The sequence below is a fragment of the Anopheles merus genome, chromosome 2R (assembly GCF_017562075.2).
Source record: "Anopheles merus strain MAF chromosome 2R, AmerM5.1, whole genome shotgun sequence".
In the NCBI taxonomy this organism is placed as follows: domain Eukaryota; kingdom Metazoa; phylum Arthropoda; class Insecta; order Diptera; family Culicidae; genus Anopheles; species Anopheles merus.
In genome coordinates, this window is record NC_054082.1 from 1,882,435 (window position 1) to 1,906,549 (window position 24,115).

General features: G+C 49.7%; 1 protein-coding gene and 1 pseudogene across 1 annotated transcript in view; one reads left to right on the top strand and one right to left on the bottom strand.

Annotated features, from left to right (window-relative positions):
* The window catches only part of LOC121588525 (protein sidekick-1-like), a 47,925-nt gene that overhangs the window by 22,307 nt on the left and 1,503 nt on the right, over positions 1-24,115 (bottom strand). The window contains exons 1-3 of the mRNA XM_041906567.1: positions 23,475-24,115; positions 2,506-2,657; positions 2,188-2,398 (exon numbers count right to left, since the gene is read on the bottom strand). The exon at positions 23,475-24,115 is cut by the window's right edge and continues 1,503 nt beyond it. Of these exons, the coding sequence (XP_041762501.1) occupies positions 2,188-2,398; positions 2,506-2,657; positions 23,475-23,535 (424 nt within the window). The 5' untranslated portion in view covers positions 23,536-24,115. The remainder of the gene's footprint in view (positions 1-2,187; positions 2,399-2,505; positions 2,658-23,474) is intronic.
* On the top strand, positions 20,853-22,979 carry LOC121588524 (annotated as a pseudogene).

The following is a 24,115-nucleotide window of genomic DNA, read 5'->3' on the forward strand; positions in this document are numbered from 1 at the left end:
CAGACGAGGGCTTTACGATGCCGGGTCGAACATTGTGCACAGTTTTGCGAGAAGAAAGCGATCCGTTTGATGCTTTTCTTTGCATTTAAACGGCTCCTTATTCATGGGGATTTTGTGCCCTGGTGTGTCCAACATTGTATGCAAAGTAGAGCAGGAAAAGGTGTCCAGTGAAGGTGACGCTCGAATTAAAGATGAGGTCAGTCCGACACCTGGCTCAAACACGAACCAGCCGGTCGATCTCGGATTGGGACCGGTGGGAAATAAGAGATTGTTGCTGGCAGCGTCCGTTACAGTCCGTCAAGCAATTGGTATTCATGCCGATTCGCCACTGTTCAATGGGGCGTCCCTGTTGTTGTGAGTGTTCCTGTGTTGAAGCGAACGGTGCCCGAGGTCCAAGGGCATACTCGGGACCCTCGGAAAGCATCAACATTCATCGGTCGTGCTGGACAAGGTACCGGGTGACGTTACTACACACTTCATGTACTTATGCAAACGATTTGCACGTCCGACGATTGTCCGTGTCCGTGTCGATGATGGTGGACCGAGTTTGCAGGGTGGAAAAGAGTAGCAGCTCGCCCCATTGTGGAGCACGGAGCAACACTCCACGGCTAATTATTCGCTGTGTGGTACTGGCTGGGTTGGCTGTGCACGGACGGAGCCTTCAGCAGAAGGGCGTGGGATCTATTACGTACCATTGCGCTAGTTGGCTGATGGCGGATCTAGTGCCGATGGTTTCGTTTGTGCCCGTTATTGATTCAACAATCGCGTCAAGTGCCGAAGGATGTGTTGGAAGAAGCACACGTCAAGCACACATTTTGCAATTGAATGAAACCCAATTGAATGTTAAAGAGGCAACTGTTAAGTTGCTCGCATTTCCGCAAGCACCTGCCGGCGTGCTTATCGTGGCGTGTGAGGACTGCCCGATCCAATACGGTGCCGGTGCCGGTGTGGTGCTATCTCTATTATCTCGTTCGTGTATCGGTTACAGAAATTGAATTTCGCCAGCACACTTTGCGTTAAGGTCTTTATTAAATCACTGCAGCACGCCATTGCTGTTTTGTTTGACTAAAGAAGGGCATAATACAGACATTTAAAGAGAGTCATAAGCGCACGTTCTTGGGCATACACGACACGCAATCGAGAGCATATGCAGTTGTTCGGTGTTTATGCGTTTCTTGTCGTCGTTTCGACCAGGAAGCAAACGAACGCAGCTTGAATGCTTGGAAAACGGCTGCAGCTTGCACACGGTGCAGCAAATGTCACCCCGAGCGGGCGAGTGGGTAATTGTTTGAGCAAAGTTCTCGCTAAAGTTATCTTAATTAAATTATCCCATTATCAACTCAGCTCAGAACAGAAGTCAGCCCGGTTGGGGATGATACTAAGCCCTTCGTCGCAGGATATTGTAGGCGCTCGGCTGTACGTCCGACTGTAGACTAGTGAAACCTCTGTTGGCATTATAATGTGTGTGTGAGTGAGGGAAAGAGAGAGAGGGAGGGAATTGGAAGTCTTTATCTAGTACAATGTGTATATGTGTGTGTCGGTATGCTTTGTCCAGCGTATGGGTGTCGTTGGCAGGGATGCCACAATAATGGGTGTACACCCACTCAGGGACGACCGGGTCGGGCTGCGCGGGAGTGGCACGGCGTACGGTTTAAATTATCATTCGGCATTGGGCCGAATACACAGTGTCACGCACATGCACACGAAACACTTGCTTACGAAGGGCTTACGATGGACAATGGCGTACGAATGTGGGGCCGTACCGGCTGCAGCAGCAGCAGCAGCAGCATCCACTACAATGGCCGGACCACCTGGGTCGGAATCTGGAATCGCTTCTCTGGACCGCCCGCCGACTGGCTGCGAAAAACAGCGATAGGCCATGTAGTGTCCGGGGCCGGGCGTACAATAACGAGCGGCCCAGTGGGCGCCGGCCGGTGGTAAGTTGATGAAGTGAAAGCTGACACATAATTAAACCGATGTCCGCTTCCCTGCCCGCGCGCCTTGCGGCCAATCGGCGGAGTGGCCCGCTTTTGGCGAGCGGTACACACAGATACACAGGCCGGTACAAGCACGCACGTGTCCGAATGGTCAGTGAATGCCCAATGGAGGGCATTCTTTAGCCATTTAAGTAAAAGGCCCCACCCCGGCGGCTGGTGGGACGGAGCCGGCGGCAGATAATGTACTTACCCACTACGTTGAGGCGGAAGGCTTGGGAAATTTTGGGCTCCGTCGATACCTGACACTCGTAGGTGCCGGAGTCCCGGGGCTGGGGCGACGTGATGCGCAACGTCCACTCGTCGCTGCCCTCGGTGTGCAGCGACTGGAAGCGCTGGTCGTTGGTGTAGGTGAGAATGCCCACGGTGAGGATATGTAAGTCACGTTTCCGTATCCAGGACACCTGCGGAGAATCGTGCCGTTGTTGCGTTAGACTTTCGCTCTCTTTCTCCCGCTGGGGGGGGGGGGGGGAGGGGGTGACGACGGGGTTTGGGTCGTCCAAACACTTACCGCTCGGTCGCCCAGATTCCGGACTCTGCAGTGCAGCAATGCGGACTGGCCCACGGTGGCGGTGACCTCCCGCTTTGTGCTATTGTCGAAGTAAGGCTGCGCAAAGGGTTGCTCCCAGTAGGATTGCACCTCGCCGCTGATGATGTTGAGCACTGGAAAAAGGGTAATGAAAATGGCGATGGTCATGGTGGTCAGCAAAGGGCGTCTGTAAAGCGGATATATGATATTTAGGGCAAGATAATTAGTTAATATCCATTACGGATCCGTTACGGTGCGTCTGAAGGCCAACGGCAGTCAGCGGAATAGTGGCGGCTTCTGATAATGTTGTTACATCTAGCTGGTTTGTGTGTTTGTTCGGAACTGGCTGTTAGTGGCTGGAAGTAATCACCACAATCGTACAAACACAGCTGAATGATGGCCATTTGGGAGGTTGCTACGCAAACTACGCATTTCGCTTGTATTTCGCATGAATTAAACGCAATGAAGATTCGCAAAGGAGTTGATTGCATAATCTTTTGATACCTAACTACACACATACGCATCGTCAATATATCAATCAATCAAACACTCAGCAATCTGAGCTGAGGATTGCTGCAAGATGTTTGTGATCGCATTAACTTCCAATGCTTCTGTGTGCATTGGCAAGAATTTTGAAGTGTGGCAGCAACCGACAGATCTTTTCCCCCTTGCGAGCATTCCGTTTAGCTTTCGTTTGAAGCATAAAAAGCAGGAAACCCTGAAAGCTTCTTGGGTGGGTTTGCTTCAACATTCTAACACAAATGTGGATCAGATTGCATCTTTGGACACGTGATTGCACTCCACAATGACCCGGTCTTTCAATCAAACTCCGCATCTCCTGGGCAGGATGGAATGCACAATGGAAGAGAAATGGGATTGACCTTATTCGCTGCTTCCCTCACATAATGCACCATCTGCTGGTGCACTGCTGCTGCTGCTGCAGGCCACTGTGAGTGCGTTTGTCTGTGTCTGCGTGTGTGTGTGCGTGTGTGAGGTACGTCAAAGTCAGGGAGTTAGCGAGACTGGCTGGCGCAAAGCGAGCCGCAAAGCAGGCGGCACACGTACGAACGTGTCGATGAAATTCAACCGCCAGCCAAACCACCGCCACCGTCAGACCGCCAATTCGACGGCTCCATGATTGATGAAATGGCAAAGAAAATGCACAGAGAGAGAGAGGAGATCGTTACGCTGCGGGAAATCAGTCGAGTCAATAATCGAGCTCCATTTCGGCAGGCGTGGCAGTGGGAGCCGGGCCGGTTTTCCGGCAATGTGACAATGCGGCTAGAAAACGGTTACTGGCTGGGGTTAGAATTGATGATCCGTTTGATTGCGTCCGCTTCCGGGCGGCGGATTGGGTCGCATGGTATGTGTGTGTGTGGGCTCAATTGGCATTGTGGCATTGTATTTGATGAAATTACACAGTCGTTGTGTGTCACTGCCATTGAGTGCAACGCTTCTACCTGAAGGTTTCTCGTCCCCCCCATCCCCCTTGGTCCCTCGTTATCCCCAATCAGACAATAATGTATTGGTGGTTGTGGCCAATTGTGGCCTCGGTCGACATATCAGCTCCCGGGATCAGCAGCAGCAGCAGCAGCAGCAGCAACAAGAGCAAGTATGTTATGTGAAAGGGCAAATCATAAAGCATTAAACCACCCATCATCATCGTGCGCTGTTCTTCTGTCCCTACGGAAACGCCCTCCGTTCGTTGACCCTTTCTTTTCGGAGGTTTGCCACACAGCTCACACACCTCGACGACTTGCAATTCCCCACCCTCAGCGAGTGTTACAGGATTTCTCACGCTTTTCCCGCGCACGTTCCGTCGGTCCGGGGCCGCTCCAATTCGTCCGTCGGTTTAATGGCTCAATAATAAAGCATTAAAAAGGTGATTTATTATGTTTTCGTTTTCGGTCTGCTTCGATCGGCCCAGCGGCAGGGGGGGGGGGTGAGGTGGCTGATGGTTTGATTGTTGCCAACTGGTTCCACTCGGCTGCCCAGGATGGTGGTGCTGGAAGGCGTATTATATTCCCGTTAGGAAGCGTTACTACTTCTGCTCTCCCGATCGGGCCGCATTCTATCGTGGCGTAGAATGGTGAGCAAACCCCTTTTTGCCGTAGCAGTGGATCGATAGAAGGACAGAACTAGCTCGGAATGGTTCTAGCTGCCTGCAGCCTGTCCATCAGGAACAATCAATACTGCTGGCAAGCAAGCACTTCAAGGTTAATTGCTCGTTGGCGATTCGGGTGCGAGCGATTGTGCGCTGGCTTTCTTCGTGTGGGTTGAAGTGGTAAGGCGGCTTTGCTGTGCTTAGTCCGACCCAATGTGGTGGAAAATAAATCAAAACCATAAAACCGATCTTCACGTCACCGTCGAGATGCGCGCTGATGGAGAGAGGGTCAATGAAGACAATCGTGCATAGAGGATTCTCAACCCCGTGTTTTCGCTGCGTGTAAAATCGTCTGTTCTTATTGTTGTGCGTCTGCTCAGGTGGAAAATCGAGTGAAAAGTTTAAAAAAAAACTTCCATCGATAAAAAATGATGATGTATGGGAGGGCGCACGGCCGACCGTTGGGATTGGGCAGCGGAAATCGCAACTGTGTTGATGCTTGATTGCACATGTGTGTGTTTGTCGGTTACTTCGGCAGAAAGTTTCTGTATTTCTCCCCTCCCGGGAAGGGCTGATTTATTAGGACTGTCATTCGCTGTCATTGTCATCATTGTCATGGTGCAGTGAAATGAGGTGGAAAGGTGAAAATAAAATGGCCCAAAAAAGAGATCACCATTGTTGCCAGGTACCGCATGGGAAGGGGTTGAAGTACTTTATTGTGTGAATTCATTCCTAGAAACTGCGAAACTTCTCCTGTGCATTCCTTTCATTTGTACGGATTCGTTGGCGAGCATAAATTCTGGTGTAAAATGGGCCCAACTTATGGGACCGTTCAGTCGCAAAAGGCTTCCCAAGAGCGACTTAACCACACTTTTATCACATTTCGATCGAAAAACGTGACATTCACTGGGTGCTGAAAGGTCTTCCACGCGGTGGATCAAAAGTATCGAAGGTACGAATATTTCAGTGGAAAATGGAAAGGCAAAGGCGTAACGGGGGCGTAAGACCAATTCCCTTGGAGCTACACCTTTGACAACGAGCGTGTTTCTTTGTCGTGCGCTGTCGTTCAGTGTAAAGTTGCGTTGATTTAAGGTTTCTCTACCTCTCGTGAATGGTTCATTTTGCTTAAACTCCTCCGCTTAACAGGTCCCGAAAAGGGCTGGGGTTGCGTGCAATTTGCTACATTGTTTTACGACGTAAGCACAAGTTCCACGGACGATTGAAAGAAAGCCGCCATCTCCCACTACTCCAACTACTATCGCGGAGCACGGGCTCAGGAAATCGATTCAATTCAGACGACAGATTTAAATTGTTGGGGAAAACATGCGTATTCTGCGACGATACGAATCCTTGCGCATGTCTCGCTGACTGAAGGAACGCGAGACAGCGAGAACGTTTCCCGTCACAAAGGCCATTAAAAGACAAAGCCAGTGTGTGTGCACGCGCGTGTGTATATTTAGGAAAGGGGAAATTGAATTAATTCACAGGCGTTTTCTATTTGCGCCATCGTCAATTACTATGACTAATGAGGCTCGGATTTGAACCATACGGCTGATGATTTCGCAACAACCGTGACCCGGGCGACGCGTTTGCTGCAGGACGAATGCGTATGAGTTTGTGTGCGAGAATGTGCCTGTGTGTGTATGTGTGTGAAGGGAGGGTTGATCCTTGCCTTAAGGAGGGTTTCTCTAATTACTCGAGACCTTTCGTTGTAGCTGCTAGAACTTATCTCATTACACACTAGAATGGATGGATGGGGAGGGCTTTGCATTCTTGCCTTCCGAAGCACTCTAACCCTAGGGCGCTGTTGCCTTTACGAGTGTGTGTGTGTGTGTGTGTCTGCTCATGGATCTGTCCTTAGTCTTCAGTCCGGACAGTGACAGGGATGAGTCCGTGGCAAAGGGATCTAAGGATGATTTAGCGGCATGTTGTGACAGTAATTCTTCATTAATTTAATAAACTCCATTCACCGCAGCGTTTTGAGGCGAAATGGCAAAGCTCTTCATCACATGCACAACGACGGGTGTGTTCACGACACACACATACACAGACACTTAGAAGTAACGGGAGTGTGGCTCAGACCAACCCGGGTAAGCCTTTCTGGCATTTTATCCATGGCAGGTGTAATGAAATTTTAGTCTCCCGCATGTAGAGCGACTGTGTCGGTTCTGTGCTTTCTGCAATGGCACGGACTGCATCGACAGCATTCCACCGGTGGCGGTGGCTGAGCTCGTTAGAATTGCTGCGGAATTGCTGATTTTTCACACCCCCCATATGAACCATCCACCAGCAGGGAGGAACGACTAGGCGGAAGGCTCTTTCCTTGGAAGAAAGAATACATTTCCGTTGAAGTGGTTGTAAAAAAAGGCCACAAAAGTGAGCTTCTCGTTCGTTCTCTCTCTCGAGTGCTGCTTTGTCGTCATAACGATGATCGCTTTGGATGATACGAGCAGGGTGTGTTTCGGTAGGATCCGACTCTGGGTGGGTGCTACAAGTCAATCTTTTGGCCCGGGTGTGTGTGTGTGTGTTTATGTAACACATGCTTTAACGTCTCCAAGAACTGGGTACACTTCGACCGTCGTAACTCTTGTGTTACGAGGGAGTTGTTCATCATTTTTCCGTTATGAATGATGACGACGAGAGGGGATGATGATGATGATGATGATGATGATGATGTGTTGCTGGTAGTGCCTGTGATGGAAACAAAACATGAAAATGTGACGACACAGTGCCAAAAACGCAATATCATCGTCAGTTTCTTAAGGAGACGATAGGCCGCCAGACGACACTAGGCATGAATATGGCCTTATGGCGTTACATGGTTGTAGCCGGCACACATTGGGTATATTCTCCCAAGAAAGCGACCGAGATCCGTCACGGAGTGTCTGTGATTGAGAGGCTTGCTAAAGGATGATGTTTCGGTGATAAGCCATCATATTTTCACACCCCCACCCGGCACCGGCAATGTTTACGTATCGTGCCCGGCACTTGGGACCGGCCTGCCGATGGAACATGCCTCTAGAGCACGACGTGTGCTACTGGTCTGTTATGAAATGGAGGGGTTTTTTTTTTCTTATGTTTCCTTGCACCGATGCCCGGTGTACGAAATGTGAATGACATTCCCGTGCCGGAAGGGACATGCTTAGCATGGCCGGCTGCATGGACGTTCGACAGCAATGTGTGTTGCTGGGCTGTGGGCCCGAATAATCGTTCGAGGCTTCGGGTGATGGATGAGCTTTGAGTGTGATGCGGGACGGGACCAGTTTGGTTTTGCGGCGACGGGTGTAATTTGCGATTTGGGGGAAAAGTTAATTGCTTGATTGTCGTTGTTGGGTTGGGTTGAAAGCGCAGCAAAAAGGCACTGTGTGGGGAGGACATCGGAAAATGGGCCAAAACGATTTGCAATGGTGACAAAGCACGAACACGTGTGCTGGATAAACAATTACTCGGCAGGCAGTTTCTCTCTCCCACAGATTGATGGGAAGATGATTGATTAGCTTTCTTTTTTATATGTGTTTGTGAGCAAGAGGTGAAGGATTTTGCTTTTCAATCGTACACACGCATCATTTCTTTGTTATGCATTCCTAACGCAAGATGAAATTTGATGATAGTAAAGCATGCGCTTGATCTTGCGCAACACATAAAATTTTTCATCAAGACAATTTCTTTTCAGCACCACAAAAAATCATCTTTGAAACGAAATCCTTCAGAAGGTTGAAGTTCACACTTAAGCATTATTACACCTCAAAGAATATGGTACCATAAATGCCTTTGTTTTCTAGAACAAAACCCGCGTCCATTATTTTCCCCAAAACTGTCGAATTGTCTGTCGACGAAGCAAACGGAATGCCTCCATGCCTCTTGGCCTGCCGTACGAAGAATACAAAACCGTGGCAGGTGCTTTTTGATGGTGGTTCTCATTCAAAACGAACATGTGATACTAATCCGAGCTTGTGAAAGTTGAGATCTTCCTGTCAGCGGCCGGAAATTGGAAAGGAACGGTTAGCAAGCGATAGGATCGGCAGTGAAAGAATCCGCGGAATTGTTGTTAACTCTGAAATACCGGTGAATGATGGTGTGTGTGAGTGAGATAGGGGGGGATATGGGGTGGATTTTATACCCCTTTCGTACTGAGTAGAGGTTAGATCGGCAGCACTTTGGCAGCGGGCAGATGTGGTAGAGGTGGATCGTAAATTTCCTACCAGCGTAGTTTGCAAAAGAGCAAAGGGTTACAGACCTTTTCGGAAAAGAATCACGACCCAGCTCATGTTCGTGCCTTCCGTGCATCTTGAGGTTAAGCGTTTCTACCGAGAAACCGGATGCCCCGAACGGGTGTTTACGTGGGCTGGTAAATGTTGAAGTTTTACCGAGAGTAACAACTGCTCATACATGCTACGGCGCATCGGATTCGGGCTGAAAATAGATACGGCCGGTGCCCGGTTCGCAGCCAGGGGGCGTGCGTGGGGTAAGTAAGCTTGCTGAATGGGGATTTGCTGTATCGCTTGGCACTAATCGAATTTGTGTCTGCCGATGCACCACGGCCAAAGATTGGCAGATAAAGGGAAGGAGCTTTAGCTGCGAAACCGGAAACAGGATTAACTTAAGCAGTTGGAAAACCTCCCCACCGGTTTTGCTTGCTCACCACTTTGCTGTTAAATATTGATCTCAAAGGTGTACGCTGAAGGTAGGCTTGCGTGTTTGTTATTCTCGCAAGGAAATAAACTTTGGCAAGAAGAAACCCAACAACTGTCAAACGATCGCTTGGGAAGAAAGTTTAGTAGTATGCGTGTGTGTAGGGCTTATGTGCCCTAGGATCCATGGCTTTAGTAAACCAACACGTGAACACTCATGCCACCGACATTGTCCCAAATGTTTGTGCGAGCTTTTTTTCGTGCTTTATTGCCACTGAAGCTCTCTGATATCGATTAATAATGTTGCTCGAAATTAAAACCGAAACAGCGTTTATGGCCGATTACATTGGGACCGAGTATCCGGTGAGCAAATATAATTCATCGCTCGATAAATCCCGTCGGTGTCGTTACGAGCGGCCAAAGCATCCCGCTGGGAAAAAGGGTATTTTATTATATTCTCTGTGTGTGTGTGGCTGTGTGCGAATGTGTGCTTTACAACCTCAAACCGTCCATTTCATTCATCATTCGCACTAAGTTGAATATTCGTTCTAGTTTCTTTTTTTGTGTGTGTTTTCGGTTTGTTTTTGCCTCAGTCCCAATTCCCCATGATGGCATGTTTCAATAAATCTGTCACCGGGAGTGGGGTTTGGAAGGACAAAATGGAGATAGGACAAAACTTGAGAAGCTTGCTTGGGATTTTCGGTGAAAGCACACTGGCAAGGGGGAGCAAGCACTTCACGAGCAGGAAACAGGAAGAAACGGGAAACCAAACAAAGCGCACTGGAACGACAAAACGATCTTTATTTCGCAACTCCATGGAGGGGGAAGGTGAGATGGCACCAGTCAGTAATGAATGATGAAGATGGGAAAATCAATAAGTTATTACCGCAGACATCGTGTCCTGCGGTGTTCGTTTCCCCTATTGCTGGATGGGAATAATCGATCCGACCGATACGATACCGCGCGCGCTGTCCGTGTGCCAATTTATATTGTCATGCTGCTTCCCGTGCAAGGGGCACACACACACACACACAGAGGGAAGAATGCAAAGCAATGAAACTGGTACGACCACCGTTCCGAGCGTGCCCTCCCGGCAGCACTAATATGAAGCTCAGTGCCGTCCCTCGCTCGCGCTACGATGTGCAATATTTTTCCCGATTGCTCAACAAAGAAGCGAGCAAATTTATTTGCACTACTTGTTTGAATCAACAAACAGCGACCTTGTGGCCCCGGTTTTGCTGTTGTTGCTGCTGCTGCTTTTGCTTCTCTCCTCTCCCGGGAGCTGGGTGCTGGCGGTCGTGGTCCCACCATAGAACGTGCACACCAGGAACCATTGCTTATTTGATGAGATAGGGACCGTTTGGGTTGATTTTATTCTTTCAGCATTCGTTTTTTATGCTGATGCCAGCCCAGGGAGCTCGCACGGGGAGGGACACTGTAGCGAAAACAAATAACTGAAAGGATTGCTCGTCTTCTCGGGCACGGGCGGGACGGTGTGATTGGAAAATGTAAAATGAAACACGGGTTCCGGCCTCCGGGACTGCGGATGTGATGGCCGGGCAGATGGGTGTGCGGGTGTGTGCGGGTCACATCTGCAATAGTGACCAGCAGGAGCAGAAGGTTTGGTCCGAATCTGGGCGCGCGTTTGTTCGGTGCTGCTGCCGATGCGCCCAACCAAAGCATAATTATTCTCCAGAGTGTCGTAAAAATCCAGCTGCTGTCCTGCGCCAGCGACTCGTAAAAGCGGATGCCGGGCTTGGATTTGGTTTTCTTCATTTCACCCCGAGCGGCCGCAACCGCCCAGGTCCACTTTCTTCCACCCTTTCGTCACAGCACGGCATTGTCGACGGATGTGAGCCCCCCAGAGGATAATAATAAGATGGCGGACAAGTTGTTGTTGTTGTCGTAGGAGGATCGCTGCTGCCCTGCGGAGGAGGAAGGAATTCGGAATCGGCTGGGATCCAAATGGCCACGGATGGATTGTTCTGTTTGGTGAATTGAATTTTAAACTTTTTCTTCTTTTGTGTTTTCCTCTTGTCTTTTCGTTGGGACCGCGCTTCTTCCCGCCCCGTCTGCTACTCAGGGTTGTTTTGAGTGGCAGCCGGTGCCGGAAAATACGTGGATCATAAATGATTGATGAAATTGTTTCGGTTACGGTGGGTCGGTGCTGGAGCGGCTTAGTTTTACTGGCGAACTGTCGGGGCCAATCTTGCCTCGAAGTCAGCAGGGAAATTACAATAATGCGGGATAATTTTACCACGGAGAACGATGAAAGTCGTACGCCGTGCCGCTGCGTCGTCTCGTAAACGCGGGCTTAGAGCAGCTCCGGTGTGCTTCTGTTGCAAATGTCGCGTTCGGGGGCGATTTGCGATTTGCGAGTGAATGGTTGAATCATTTTTCGCAAAATCTTAAAATTATTATCAACCGTCTTTCAATCAGTTTCATTCCGCGAAAGGATGATTGAATGAGGTTTTTCAAGGAAAAAATAAGCGTTTGCGAAAATAGAACCAGCCTTTAGTTGGGGGGAAGCTAGACAAGAGACCCAGCACGAACGTTGCTGTTGGAATATGTAGTTTCGGTATGAGCTTTTTTGAAAAGCCGCAACGCTATGAGATTTGAAGTTTGTGAATTGTGATTAAATTTGAAAATAGTTCTCGAGACTGTAAATGTGAAAACAGGAATCATTGCAAAGAGCGGGCATAATAAGGGCACGGTTTATGATGGGACAAAAACAGAATTTTGAGTGGTCAAGCATCAAGGCATTTTATTACCCAACAAGCAGGATATGTAAAGCAGTCAGCCCTAGCAACCTTCCTCTAGTGCGACTGCACCGTTTGGTGAGGATCGAAATAAAATGACAATTTTACTACTCGACCATACGCACCGCTGCTAGGTGACAGCCATCGCCACCGCCCAGTACCGGACGGGAACGCTCTACCCCACAATGAGGTTGAAGTTTACGAGGACGAGTAAAATTAATTTAACCGGCCACTGGCGAACCCCGGCGGCTGGAGGGCTCTAGATTGAAATCGATTCCGCCCCGTATCCTGTAGGTGGTCGATGGTGTTTGATGATGGTGCTTCTCGGAGGGCAAACTTCTCAGAGGGTTTCAGCAGTTTTGCATTTTACGGCTGGAAGAACGCGCACCACTCAACCCCCGGTTCCAATTAGAGCGTGTCGCAAGGAAGGGCAAAAAATTTAATATAGTTTAAAAAAAAGGGACACAAACCCGTTGCCCAAACCGGTGGGTCGATATAGTGTGGCGTTGACTATTGGGCGTAAAAACGAATGAGCGAACAAATTACAAACTTTACAAGAGTGTTGTTGCGCAGCGAACGGGGAGGGAGAGCACCACAACAACGACAACAGCAACAAAAAAACCAAAGCGTGTGTATTGCGGCAATACACGAGTCATTGAGCCCGAAAGGATCCTGTGAAAAAGGATACGATGTCGAGTTTGGTTGGTGGTCCTGCGTTCGCGTTTTCGAAAGAGCCATTTTTTTACGGCAAGTAGAACGAAAAGGTGGATAATCGAGCTGGCTTGCTAATGTTGATGGTGCTTTTTTCATTCGTTACATTTTCACCTGTTCCGCTTAAATGAATGGAAGTTGCAGTGGGTGCAGAAGAACGGTGTGGTGTCGTCTCGTGACAGCTACGAACCACTTGCGAAGCGAGAAATGGGTGACCTGGCCCGACGCCCATCCGCCAGCGAAAGGGCTGGGTGTTGTTGTAGCCTTCAGTTTACAGTTCGCACCTTCGACGACAGTGGAAAAAAAAACACGACAGCAACACGTGCAAGAGGGCAGAGTGCCGAAGACAGTGTGCCCAAACCCGGGGAGGACACACGATTAAGAAAGGAGAAATGGAAAAACTTTGACACCGAACAAAGCGTTCGTTTTCGATGCGAAAGGGAAGCAGAGTGCATGGTACGAGTTTGTGTTTTGTTGGTGCCTTTTTAAACGATACCATACAGACACACACACACATCGGTAGCGGCAAGCAACAGTATTATGATGATGAAGCGTTCGAAGAAAGGTGCAACCACGTGAACAGTTTTTTTTAAATATTTTTCCTGCTTTCCGCTTTCCGGGAGAAATGGAATATACAAGGAGCTTGAAATGATGGTAAGATTGAAGAAAAAAAGTGTAAAATGGTCCCCAATGAAGGGGCCGAATGGTTCCGAGAAACAGCTCTCCTCCGATACCATCCAATTTGGGATCTCGTTCCGAGAAGCACATTGATGCTTGGGCCAAGGAAGGAAAAGGTTTGTCGTGTTATAGTGAGCTCAACAGTTTCACCGGACACATTGTTTCGTTACTCAACGAATACGAAAAACAAGCAGGTTTATTCTGGTTTAGGGTGTTTTTTTTTTAATGTCGAGGCAAAAGAGCCTAGCACTACAGCAGGACCCTTTTAGGCAAATAAGTGTGTGTCTGATGCAGAACGAACTTTGTTGGATTGATTGGTGGTTTTAGGCTAGATAGGGCAACAATTAACGTTGGCAGTTGGAGACGGGGGCTGGATAGAGAAATAGACACGAAAACCTTTCTCTTCGTTCGGTGTTAGAAATGGGGCGATGGATGATAGCCCCGGTCTACTCGAATAACAATGTGGCTTGCCGTTACCACACACAAACACACACATTGCTGGAATGGGTGTTTTAAATATGTTTGTAATGTTGAAGATTTCTACGAATCAAGCATCACGTAAGTGGTTACAACATTGCTACAACAAGTGGACGCTCACCCGATCGCTGGAAGCAGTTTTTGTTATTAAACCTTTTTAAACCAATTAACACGCATGCCCCTGTGCCCCTGAATGTAGGCAAACTCGATCTGTTGAGCTACGCCTGAATGTAGGCAAATTGCTCATGACAGGGGATAGTTTTTTAATTATAGAAACTAGTTGTATGGGCTACCTGAGGGAAGCATATACCGTCATCATGGGTTTTTTCTTCTTTACAGGAATTACACATCATGTGCAGGACTTACCTATGGGTTGTTTTTTTACATTACAACCGGAGTATCCATGCAAATGGATGTGTTTTCGAGCTAGTTTGAGATAGTTTGTGTTGATGAACACATTTCAACACATTGAAGAATTTCTAGAGAAAACAAACTATCATCTTTTGAGCAATTCTTAGCAATATAAGCACTGCATACACTTTTCCAACATTCCCAAAAATGTTCTACAAACGCTCCTTCCTACAGTGTGGGGAACAATTCTGCAGTACCGTGAAAAATCCGCACGATAATACTTTATCCTCGCTTATCACTTTATTAGTTTATCGTGATCTTTGACCCGTTATGAAGCACAAGCGGACAAGTTCAGTGCGACGAATCTTACTCCGAGCATTCATCTTGCACGCTGTTTCTCTGTGGCTGTTTCGCTATCGAAGGAGCAACTTTCGCGAAACTGCAGTCAGCCAAGGATAACGGTTTGACTCGGTAAGACCGAGTTTATCCTATCGCTCTCTAACAACAACTTGCCGCAACACAAAAGCAACTATCGCTATCTTGCTTCCATTTGCTCTGGAGCTGCGACGGCTGTTCTTAGAGTGTTGCACTTGCTCCTTCCGAGCGAATCTATGCTTCTTTCATGCACTGGTATGATATGCAAAAATGAAAAGCGTCCAACGTTTCGCTTCGCCACCAATCTTCCACCGTGCGAGGTTTAAAAGTGAAGAAAAGCGGGTGCCGAGGGAGCAAAAACAAAAAGTCTATCAGTCATTGAAATAAGGAGCTTCAAAAATGCTGCATCGATACGAAACATCGCTCCGTCGCTGCACCGCTGCACAGAATGAACCGACGCTTCCGCCCACAAGCACACAATTCAATTATGCCGCGGAAGAAAGCCAATATCGTTGCATCGAGGGGGGGGGGGGGCGCAAGACGCTGTCGTGGCGTGGACAACTTGCCGATGTTTGCTGGCATTTCGCCAGAACGCCAAAGTCGGTCGTGGAATGCGGTGGTTGTCGCCGCACCGGGCAAAAAGGCGGTGGGCGAGAAATCAGTCTTATGTATTATGTATTCATAAAATTTATCAGTTTACGAAGCAAGTGAGGGAATTGAAATTGCAATTTATTAGTTTATTTAAAAGTTGACGTACTTTATCATCGTTCGGCGGGAGTGGTCGATAGTCGGGCGGGCTCGTCCTGTACAGAGCGGATTGCAGGCGAAAAGAGTTAACTTTGTAACAGCACCCAGGCAACGCCAGAACAGCATAAGCAAGAACGAACGATGGTTTCGATAAGGCAGGGTTCGAAGGCGGCTGAGGTAGAAAATTGGTTATTCATAGAGTGTGTACTCCCCTACCCTCCTCTTGGGGTAGAAGCTTTCATTCAGCGGGGAAAGGGTGATAACAGCCCACCGAAGCCACCGCCCAAGGCGCTCCGTGTGTTCCGTGGCCGAGTCGCAAAGCCTGCTGCCGGCTGGCTGCGGGCCGCAGTGGCCTGATTGAGTCGTTTTAGTTTCAGTTACGGCTTTCTTCCGTACCCGACGTTTCCGTGCCGGACGTCGCGGCCTTGGAATGCCGTTGATGAATAGACGCTATTTGCCGGGTCAATATTGACCTACCGGATTCCGTTCTGCGCGAACGGGTTCTCGCTGGCATGCCGACGGTACAAGGGGGGGGGCAGCACTGTGTGGCAGCGTTTGGAAAACCGATAGGCTTAAACTGCTCTCTGCTGGCCTGGGCTGGGTGGTTTTCTAAAGTAGATTTGAATTTTTATGCTTCGACAGTAAATATTGGATCGATCCAATGGAATCGCCCCTTGCGTGGTGGTCGGGGCGCGAAGCCGACTGGCTGTCCTCATCGTGATTAGCATTCTGTTTGCCAAGTGGTAAAGTTGGTCCCCCACTGGCACTCTTTCAAAATGGCTCTTTTTTGGCCGCTGGCTCGCTGATCGACTTTGGATGACATCGTCGAGTGGGGTTTGCACATTGTATTGATTAATGGGCCATCGATCCATTGATCATTCGCTCGTTTCCAGCAACTTTCACCGTGGTCGGGACAAGCGTTTATCGCATAGCAAATGGGACGTCAGTACTTTGCTTTGATAAATGTACACAACACAACACACAGGGAAGTTTGTTTAGTTAGCAGCGATGCTTACATTAATCATTGCGCCAACGAACGCCAGGCGATGCACATTTACCCAGCTTTGATTATTAGATTGCACTTGCGATTACGCGCTTGTCCAAACGGAACTGACGTGTTTCCCGAAACGCTCAAAGTTGAACGTTTGAAGTTGAAACTTGTCCGGGGCCGTGGCACGAGTTTTCGCATCGCACCAGCAAGCGCCACGACATACATTCTCATTCCCTGCCAAACCAAACGCGAAAGGTTGTGTAATTGGCGTGATCAAAGTGCAAAGTATGGACTGCCGGCGAAGCACCAGGCAGCGCTGGCACCAGGAACATTCGCATGCGCAATGCAAATTTCCGTGTTTTGTAAATATGTACACAAAATTTATCGACGATGTCAATAAACAGCGTCTGTGGGGAGCGCACGGGAGCGCTCGGTGTTTACATTTGCTCCCGTTCCAGGGGAACTGCCCTGCTGCCCTTCCTGCCAGCCAGCCAGCCTACCCTCTCGCCAGCATTTTAATCGGAGCAATATCGGACCATTTTCGGCGCCGGTGGCCTTCCGTAATTCTGCCAGCAAAGTTTCGACCCCGACGGAAGCGTCCGTCATCGATCGCGGTGGCGGTCGGCGCGTTTGATGGTGCTTTCGTTGGCCATTTTCGGGTCCTTCATGAACCGTCACCTTCGGCTTGGTTGGGATGCCTTCGCACGCTTGGGAATTTAAATTCCCCGCCAACCAAACCAACCAACCGGGGCAAAATTCATTCCGGCCGTCGTTGGTTCGGAGGGAAGGGCCATTGCCACCAAGGAAAGACCGGAGTTTGTACAAAAGCCCTCGGTTGAGTTGGTTGCAAAACTTGCCCCCCCCCCCCCCCCCCACACTGCACTAATCCGGCCACCGGATTTCGTTTATTCTGGGGCGAAAAGGCGGTCCGCGTTCGGCCCCGTCAGCAAACTTTCTCGCACGACCACATCTCCAGCTTTGCCCGGACCTGACACGGTTCCCGATGAACGTTTTGGTCGCAGTGGTGTGGTGGTCGTTTGTTGTCGGTCCTTTTAAAAAGGGTAAGCGCAAGTGTTCGCCAGCATGCAATCTAATAGTGGGGGGCATGGGTGGGTGTTGGTGAAGGCGACCTCAAGCGACCCGAAGCATTTCGGGGCGAGCGAGAAGTGTACTGGACCGGTAACGATTGCGTCAGTGTAGTTGCACGCAAACATCCCGGGCGCTAGCTTTGTCGGGGAAAGGAAAGTTTCCCCAACCACCGTATTGATTGGAAGCATCAAAGTGAGAAGCAATTTTTGCATCCACCCGCTGGCACCCTCACGAAGACGAACAGTTGCTGCTGATGCTCAAGTGCTGAGGCAAAGACAACCTGTGTTGGGTTGGGCGATGTGGTCACAACACAGTCCGGGACGGTGTATCTAGTCGCATCGATTGAAAATACACACATCTTGAAGGGACCAATTTATGATGTTTGTCATGGAGACGGATGGCACGTAATCCGGTGTAAGCATGAACTTGTTTGACATTTCCATGGGCCCGTCGTGTGCGTGTGCGTTCGCTCTCCCGGGCACCGGGGAACATCGTACTCGAGGTCTCGCTGCAGTGCTTTAATAGTGGGCAAGGAGACATCGGTAAGCATCGATAAACCTCTTACCGGTACTGGTAAGTCCCAGTCCCGCTTGGGGTGGAGTTGTATTCTTTGACAACAAGCACGAGAGCACTACAGCACCGTTTGCGTTTGTCCATGGTTTGTCTGCTTGCTTAACAACCTTTGATCGGCTGCCAGATTGGTCCGATACGGAGCTCCGGTCAGAGCCGCCAGGAGGTGGAAGTGATTACGGGACGATTATCCTCCAAGAATAACAAAGGAATTCGTTCAATATTTACGCAATGGGTTTAAAAGCGATTCGCTAGCAGCTGCTCCGGGAAGCACAGGGAAGGTATCATGATGCCAAGATAAGAGATTACCGCGAGATCGTGCGGGAGGGCGAGTGAGACGGCCCGTTCAAAGCTTAGCTACTTAGTAAAGCTCTGGAAATCAGGAACAGCTTGATAGCAAGCCCGATGAACTGACAGTGGCACGCACGTACCACCACCGCGGTGTGCCATCTGTCGGGGGGGGGGGGGGGGGGAAATGGATCTGTTATTTATGAAAAGCTCCTGCCCCGCTCCTGCGTGTGATTGAATCCATACGGTTAAACGTTATCAAATGGTACAAAGAGTTTTCTCCGATCGTGCGTGTTGGAAAACATTTGTCAACATCTCAACGAAACTGCCGCCGTGTCCGGGGTCTGTCTGTTTTGTAAGGGACGGGTTGCGTTCCGATGGCAGATGACGCATCGTACCCATCGTAACATGTCAATTGGCATGGGTTGTCGCTTTTCTCACTTTGCACCAGACCAGGGTGGAAGTGGGTTTGATTCCTCCCTTCCGCCCGCGATAAAAGCATAGTAACGTACACGCTGCCAAGGGTAGTACATTTTTAATGCTCGATAGAGCTTCCCTTTTTACCAAGCACCAAGCAGCCGAACGCTGGCTCCCGCCTCTTTGTCATTGTTAAGCAGCAACGAGGAAGGCAGCAAACCAAAATAAAGATTCCCACTCGTTCGCCGGCAAGCGTGAGCGTCTTAAGACCGAAAGACATGCCGGGTGAATGGTTGCCATCACTTAGCCTCCGTTTTGAGGCTCGCGTGCAGGGACCCACACACACACACACGCGCACACACGCACATGCATTGCGTTTGTCAAGGAAAACGGGCACTTTTCACGGCACTCTTCAGTCGGCGCCCATGCTACCAACCCAAGCGCCACGGTGTTCGTTCGCCTATGTTTTATGCAAAACATTATGTAACGATAACGTTGTTCTTGTGTTCTTTCACCCGAAGGAAACGAAGCCTCAGGAATGATGGTGATGTGGGATGGGCGCAGGATGGCTTCACCAGCTCGCTGTCGTCAACCACCGACACCGTCACAGGGCACGGGAAGTACACGTCTCTTCGATACACGGCATCATCTTCACGGCTTTCTCGGCATCATCGTTGCGGAGACGCGGGCGCGTTTTTTACGCGAAAAATTCAATCCCAAGAAACGATGGCAATGTGCGGCGATGTGCCGTGTAGTTTCCGCGTTCGCGTTCAGCGCGCACAGGGGCAACGACATCCAGCTCCCTTGCCCATCTGCAAATATTTTTATCCCATTACCAAAGTGATACAGCGGGCAGGGACGGCGGAAAAGCTCAGTGAAGCTTCACAAATAGGGGGAGCGGGGGGAGGGGGGGAGGGCTTTCTTTTGTGTGCGTTCCTGTCGGTGCGTTCAACTGCCTTTTCGGTTTCTCCGTGTCTTATCGTGCCGCTGAAGACGGCGCAAAGTCTTCGATGCAAATCAAGGCGCTGCTTCTGCTGTGTGCAGGCCACACAGGGGGTTCGAGCAGAGTCAGCAGATTCTACTAAAAGCGGGCAGGTGAAAGAGGGGGAGAAAACCGGGACGGCCGGGTTTTGTCAGCTCCTCATTTCGTGGCTCTGTCTTCAGATCGTTAAAGAGATAAGAAAATTAACGAATTAATTCCATAATTAGACTCCATTGTTGGAAGAGGATTTAGCTGAGCTGGGGCGGGGCGAGCGGGCTGGCAATGGCACACTAGGAAGATGGGTGTGGGTGTTTGGAGTGGGCGCCTGTTTGGTAATTGCATATGGGGAGCGAACGAACAGTTCGACTAGGAAGCTTGATGGTTATGCTCGTGCAAGCGGAAATGGTTTTCCTTCCGAGTGAATAACCCGCTTGTTCTAGCGAGGATGACAATTGCTGACGGAAGTGTGCTGTGGGCATGTTTTGTGGCCGCGTTTGAAGCACGTGTTTTAGTGTGGTATGTTAAGCGGTTGTTGTGTTTGTGCCGTTTCTAAAGTGCACTTTAAACGAGCACTAGTTATCAGGCGAGATTAATTTTGCATTCCCGGTGGTCGAGGAATTATTTATACGTTTTCCATGCATCCATTTGGTTGCTGTGACAAAGTCGGATGAATCATCGATTGATGTGTATTATTATCGTAATCCACCCGCCGTTTGAAGAGTTGCAAGTAGAATGTGGAGCTATTTTAAGCAGCTGCTTGTAACACGCTACACTTCACTCGAGCACCCGGGAGGAATATACTGTTGGGGACAATACAACTGTTGCGTATTTATGACAATTTAGCCACTCATTCTCCTAATTGTCCAATCAGCGAGATAAACTCACCGCCCCAATCAGTTGTGTGGCGTTTTACAATACACTCGTATGTTCCTATCTTCACCAAACGCGCTACCACTCGTTTGCTCGAACGAACGCGATGAATGAAAACAGACCAATAAGTTTGTCGATTTTCACCGATACGTGCTCAATCGAGACGACTGTCCAGTTGGATTGGTAGGTGAAGAATGGGATTAAATCACAGTATACGTAGTGAAATCCGTCCGATAAGATTACAACTGCCCGCGAACAGAGCCTGGACCGCAACCTATAAATACGGGGAGTGCGTTCAACGGTGCGGCGAATGCGGTCGAACGTTTAGCTGGGCTGTGGTTGTGTGGTGCAGTGTGTTGAGTATTAAAACGTGATGAAATCTCCGATGGCCTTGGTTTGCCTGCTGGGCTTCGTGGGCGCGTTTGTCCTGGAGCCACAGCAGCAGCAAGATGGCGTTCAGCGGGTGCTCCGCAATCAGCGGGTATGGGAGCGGATGCACCGAGAGCCTCCGATTCAGGGCGGTTCGCCGTCGCGCAAGGCCGCCCCCGTCGAGACGAAACACATCATGCAGCGGCTGGATCACTTTGACCCGCAAAATGTCAACACCTGGTCGATGGTGAGTGACCGCAGGCAGGCTTCGCACAGCCCTTGGATAGTCTTCTCTTACTGTTTTTGTTACTAATTTCAGCGCTACATGGCCAACGGTGAACACTACGTCGAGGGCGGCCCGCTGTTCATCTACGTCGGCGGCGAGTGGGAAATCTCCGCGGGAAGCATCTCCGTGGCCACGTGTACGATATGGCGGCCGAGCTGAAGGGTTATCTGTTCTACACCGAGCATCGTTTCTACGGCCAGAGCCATCCGACGGTGTAAGTGAGGATGATGACGATGGGTGCGCTTGCTTATCACGCGCTGGGCATTATCGCTGTTGTTTTGTGGCAATTTTTGCAGCGACCTACGTACTGATAAACTGAAGTATCTGAACATCGATCAGGCGCTGGCGGATTTGGCGCACTTTGTGGTGGAGATGCGCAAGACGATCCGGGCGCGGAGAAGTCGGGCGTTATCATGATCGGTGGATCGTACTCCGCCACCATGGTGTCGTGGTTCCGCCAGAAGTACCCGCACCTGATAAACGGAGCGTGGGCCTCGAGTGCTCCGGTGTTTGCCAAGGTTGAGTTTACCGGTAAGCAATGGGTGGCTCGCTAGACCTGCCACTACAAACCGTAATGCATCTTAAATCGTGGATTGTTTTTTTCCCGCTCATGCAGAGTACAAGGAGATTGTGACGGAGAGCATCCGACTGGTCGGAGGACAGAGCTGTGCCGATCGTGTTGAGCGGGCCATCCGGCAGACGGAAGAGCTGCTCGACCGCGGGGAGTACGCAAGTGTCGCGCAGCAGTTTCAGCTGTGCAGCGATGTGGATCTGTCCCAGCCGCTGGATCGCATGAACTTCTTCAGCAGTCTGTCGGATGAGTTCGCGGGAGTTGTTCAGTATCACACGACCGGAGACATTGAGGGTGTGTGCCGGGTCATCGAGGATGCCACCATCACGGACGATATGCAGGCGCTGGCCAAGCTTGTGACGGGAGGGTTGACATCGACCAACTGCAACAGCTATGGCTACAAGGCTATGGTTGATTACTACAAAAAAACCGCCTGGAATGAGGGTGCTGCCATGAGCTCAAGTAGGTGTAATCGGAAGCTCGTGTCGATTGAGTGTGTGTATCGTAATGCTACCATTGTTTTCCCCATTCCCCCCGTTGCTGTGCAATAGTGCGCCAGTGGCTGTACCAAACCTGTGCCGAGTACGGATGGTATCAGATTTCGGGCTCGTCTAAGCAGATCTTTGGCTCCAGCTTCCCGGTCGACTTGTTCGTGAAGCTGTGTGGTGATCTGTACGATGGATTGTAAGTGTTGTAATGATAGTGGACGGTTTGCGTTAAGTCACGTTGATTTATGCATCGTTTTGTTCGGTAGCTTCGATAAGACGAGAATGATGAACAATGCCGATAGGACGAACGTCATCTACGGCGGATGGAATCCGGAGGTGACGAACGTCTTCTTCACTCAGGGTCAACTGGATCCTTGGCGTGCGATGGGCATCCAGCAGGATCTGAACGATCAGTCCCCGGCTGTCGTCATTCCAGGTACATATTTGAGAGAGAGAGAGAGTTTTGATTCACACCAGAGAGTTTAATGCGATAAAATTCAAAAACTGTCCTGTTTCTGCCTTTCCCAGGAGCTGCCCACTGTGCCGATTTGAGCTCAATCACCGCCCAAGACTCGGCTGAAATGCGAGCAGCGAAGGAAAAATTCTGGAGCTGGTAAAGAAATGGCTGGCCTAAAGCTTCGGTTTGTTTCTTCGTTTGTTTACGGATTAAAACTGTCTGCGTGGACTTGTACGTCGATATAAGCTTAGGGCTTCGTTCCGATGAATTTTAATATCACAGTTTGCATGAAGCACCCGTTGAAAGTTCAGGTGATAGGAATTTTCAAGAGCAGTTTTCCCGAAGCTCCAATCGATGGCAAGCGGTTCGACGTAATCAGGGGATGTATAATTAAATTACACCCATTAATGTCATTTTCTGGAAGTATAGATTCATCAGAATGCGAAGGATTCTCACACCCTTATCGAATCGATTCGGTTTTACGCTAAGAGCAAGAGACCGTTTGGGAGCGAATGAGGGCGTAGAGCGGGAGGCTTACAACGGGCTCCCGCATCACGGTCAACGGGCAATTCATTAGCGACTCACGGGGCTCACGGGGCTTTGCGCTGGTCGTGGCCCGATGCCGGTCGTGCGGTCGTGCGCGTTTCCACTTAACAATCGATAAAGGAAAAATTATTCAAATCCCGCTTCTGGCGGATCCGAAATGGAATGATAATTGGGATTTCGGTGTATTCACTTACCCGTAGAAATCACGACGAAGTAATAGAAAAATAATCCTAATAATCCTATTCGTGTTTCCATGTTGATTTTTCTATTGGCTGGTGGTTTGGGTGGTTTTGGGTGGGTGCGCCCCGCCTTTACGCGTTACGTTGCTTGCCACAGCCGAGGAGGCCACAGCAATTGGATGGCCCACGAGAAAGCCGACGGCTGATGGGAAAATATTTCGTTACTGCTCCCTGCAGGCGTCCCCGGGTCGCCACCACCAGCGTCTTGGGAGGCTACTGGCCGCACACTCGCAAACAATGGGGTCTGGTGGGCTTACACCATTTCACTACACGCACACACACACCAACACATAGAAACACACACGTTAACACGGGCCACCTTTTGCTTTTATTGCCGTACGTACCACTTCTTCGCGTGGTGCACTTCCACAAGACTTTTTTTTCGTGCGATTCGCTCCACAGCGCGAAGATCACAACTGTGCGGTAGATTAATTTATGATATCCACTTCAAACAGCGCCGTGCGTAGGTTCTCCTGCCTACGGTCTCTGCCAGAAACACTCTCTCGCGGCTTACGGGGTGGCGTTTTGCTTCACCGTCAGTCAGCACATTTTAAATTATTCATCAATCACTCCTCTCGCTGCACGCGCACGCACTT